The following is a 3508-nucleotide window of genomic DNA, read 5'->3' as shown; positions in this document are numbered from 1 at the left end:
TCCCGGCCCCTTTCCCCACCCTGGGGGAAAACACGGCAACACCCCCGTAAAAAAAAAAAAAAAAAAAAAAAAAAATCTCCCTTGCAATTGTAATGTGCAGCCAGGGTGGAGAACCAGGCGTCTATTTTATCTTAATGCAAAAACCTTCCCCACTTTTTTTTTGTATCAATTTCAATTTCTCCTTATTCAATCTTTTTCACCCAGGTTCTCAACACCTCTCGTTTAGATTAACATTAACCACTTCTTAGCTATTTTCCCTTCCTCCTGTCTCTTCCCAATGCAATAAACCATTATATCCTTGTCTAATCAGTTTGGTTTTGAAACATTATCCCACTAAGAGTCATTTTAAGTATGACAATATCACCAAACAGATCATTTTAATCAAGTAGAGAATATATTGTATGTGTGTTTCTGTATGTATGTGTGTGTATGTACATATGTATGTATAACCTCAAACACACTCTAGCTCTATTTTTCCTCAACTCCAATGTACCTGCCTTCATTTACACATAATAAATAATGGTCTCTTTACATTCAAAAATACTGCCCCTAAAATTTTCATGGCTAAATTTTGTCAAAAAAACATGGCAAATGAGTCACTCAAAGATATCTAATTTAAATGAAAAAAAAAAAAAAAAAAAGAGCAGCACAGATCTTGTTTACTCTGATTTTTGAAATGTTCCCACAAGAAACACTCATGCAATTGAAGAGAAAAAGTAAAATGAAGCTTATGACAAATGAATGTTTACCATGAACAGATAGGTTTCTGCTCTGTGTTGAAGCTTACCTCAGAAAACCAACTGAAGGCTTAAAAGCCAAAGCTTGTAACTGCATCAAATGATATTCATATTTATGAGAAATATTATCAAATACAATAAATGAGAAGACTGAACAAGTATATGGCTTACACTCTGCCTTTAAAGGGAGAGCTCTATTTCTTCTAAGAGACAGCAACGCAGAAACATAAAAAAGAAAATAAAGCCAGCACTGCCAAGTAAGTGGTAAAGACAATGAGTTCCATGGGAATTCAAAGAAGCAGGAGATTCCTGTGGACTAAGGGAGTTGGAGACAACTTCTTGGAAGAGCTAGGGGTTGAATAAAATTAAATAGATGGAGAAAAGAGGGAAATCCCAAGCATACAGATGATCTTGTACAAAAATGAGGCAGAAATGCACAAAATATATTCGAGAGACAGAGAATTAACCTAGTTGAAAGAGAGGATTCTATGTGGGAGCATTTTGGGGTATAAGGTTGCAACAATAAATTGGAGCCCAACAATGAAAGCTCTGAATGCCAAGCTAGGATGCTTAAACTTTGTCCCGCAGGTAGAAGAACCCTTTATAAGTTATAAAAAACAATAAGCAAAAAAAAAAAAAGAAGAAGAAAAGAAAAAAAATCACTTTAATGATGCAGTCTGAAACTGTTTTTCTTGAAGCCTTTGAATAACACACCAAGTTGCATAATATCTTGCTAACAGTCATGAATATGTGAACATATTATTTTGGAAATCTGTTCAGAGTGAAGGAGTAAATACTCAAACATGCTTTACAAAATACAAAATCAGTGGTCGATTACATATTTATAGTTATTGGGATAATTCCTAAAAGAATCACTGGGCAGAAAGCTTCAATTTTAGGTTTTCCTCCTCTCACCACCTTGTTCCAACACAAATACCTGGATTTAAGATCTAAAAACTGAATAAAACTGAAATTGTCTTGTTCTAAAAATAACAGGTCTTTTAATACTCCTCATTATGGGTGAATTAACTTACCATATTGTTTCAAAATCACGACATCTATTAAAATAACTTTGTGCAGGATTTACTTCAGCAAAGCAGATGAAAACAGACATAAATAACACACTTAAAGATTATGAAAAGCAAAAAAATAAATAAATAAACATTGAATCAAATCTAAACATGTCTAAGAAATCCAGCATTGGTTTATGAGACTGTATTCCTAACAAAAAAAGCCAGCCACAACAAAGACTACCAGAGAGTATATGAAGAACATTACAACAGTCAATTTCTCATCCAAAATAAGCCTTTAATCTACAACTCCATAAGGAATGGAGTTAATTTTTTCTCAAAAATGTCCTTAAAATTGTTGGCTTTCTACTATAAAAATTAAGACTATGATAACTCAAAACAAGGATTAGCTTTCTTCTAGTAAGCAGACGTAAGTGATTGATGATTTAATTTGCCATCGCAGCAAATACTAATTTAACCACCACTACCTTCTCAACAACAGGAAAATGAAAAATCTCAGTGTTTAAAGGCATACGTGACAAGAAAGAAGCCAAGAATATCCTAGGATGATTAAACCAGACGGAAAAACGATGGCAATCCTGCTGCTGTACTCTGAAAATGGATATGCCATTCTTGCAGGCACCTATGCCTTTAAGGAATATGTAGAGATTATGATTTTTATGTTTGGTTTGGTATGATTTGGTTTGGTTTGGTTTTCCAGGAAAGATGGGAAGATCCAGGAGAGTGGAAAGAAGTGCATTAAGGAAGGTGTCAATACCTCCCTCCCACCCAAACTGGGGAAACTCGCTTTAACAATGATGCTCTTTCACCCCTAACATCCCACCAGTTTTCATACATCCTTTAGGCAGCATTCCTCCCCTCCCATATTGCATGCTTTGCTCCTCACGTTCAGAAGAACTGGCTGCCCCGACTTTGTTAGTCTGGCAGCCTCCGCGCACCCACCCAGACCTGCAGAGTCCAACAACGCAGCCACGCAGCCACCCACACCCGGCACCTCCTCCTTCACAGCCAGCTTCCCCTCCCCCCGTCCTGTCACCTGCTTGGGTGGTGTCCGTCAGGTCGTAGCTGCTGCCCGGGAAGTCTCGGAGTTTCCGACCGCTGAGGCTCAGGATGCCGGAGTTGCCCGCCTCCTCCAGGGCCCGGTCCAGGCTCCTCACAGTGTGCTGAGGCTGCAGGCTCCCCGGGTTCCACTGCGGCCCGTTGGGGAACGGCTGACCGAAAAGAGTCGGTACCGGGATGGGGACCACCAGGGTCCCGCCGCCGCCACTGCCTCCCCCTCCAGCCCCGCCACCTCCCCCACCGGCCGCGCCACCGCCACCGCTACTTCCACCTCCAGCACAACCGCCGCCCCCACTGTTACCACCTCCTCCCTGACTCGCCGCCATGTTCCTGGGAGAGAGAATAGCCCCCGACAATACTGTCAGCCTGTGCCGCGAGTGTAGGATTTCTCAGGACGCATGCGCAGGCTGGGGGCGGGGGGCGGGGGGCGTGGGCGAGGTAGAGGGTGGGAAGGAACCAGGGGGCGGGCTGGGGGGAGGTGTTGGATAGCGAAGAGATGATGTTTGAAAGTGCAGAACGCTTGCTTTAAGAAATGTATGATAAGAAGAAGGATGTTAAATCCCGGTTCTGTTGCTTTGGGTACCAAAATCTTGCGAAACGACACCAGGCGAACTACAGGTCATCTGGGCTGTATGTCCACAAATCTCTTAAGTTGCTACACCGTTTCCGTTCTGCAAAACA

General features: G+C 41.5%; 1 protein-coding gene across 5 annotated transcripts in view; it reads right to left on the bottom strand.

The window, feature by feature from the left end:
• LRCH2 (leucine rich repeats and calponin homology domain containing 2) overlaps positions 1–3204 on the bottom strand; it is a 118526-nt gene extending 115322 nt beyond the window's left edge. For all 5 annotated transcript variants that reach the window (XM_032250764.1, XM_032250765.1, XM_032250766.1 and 2 more), the window contains exon 1: positions 2805–3204. In XM_032250764.1, the coding sequence (XP_032106655.1) occupies positions 2805–3153 (349 nt within the window). In that variant the 5' untranslated portion in view covers positions 3154–3204. The remainder of the gene's footprint in view (positions 1–2804) is intronic.
• Between the last annotated feature and the right edge of the window lie 304 nt (positions 3205–3508).

The sequence above is a fragment of the Sapajus apella genome, unplaced genomic scaffold (assembly GCF_009761245.1).
Source record: "Sapajus apella isolate SASKATOON/1434 unplaced genomic scaffold, GSC_monkey_1.0 scaffold73, whole genome shotgun sequence".
NCBI lineage: Eukaryota > Metazoa > Chordata > Mammalia > Primates > Cebidae > Sapajus > Sapajus apella.
Note: the sequence above shows the minus strand (reverse complement) of the source record. Positions and strands in the feature narration are given on the sequence as shown.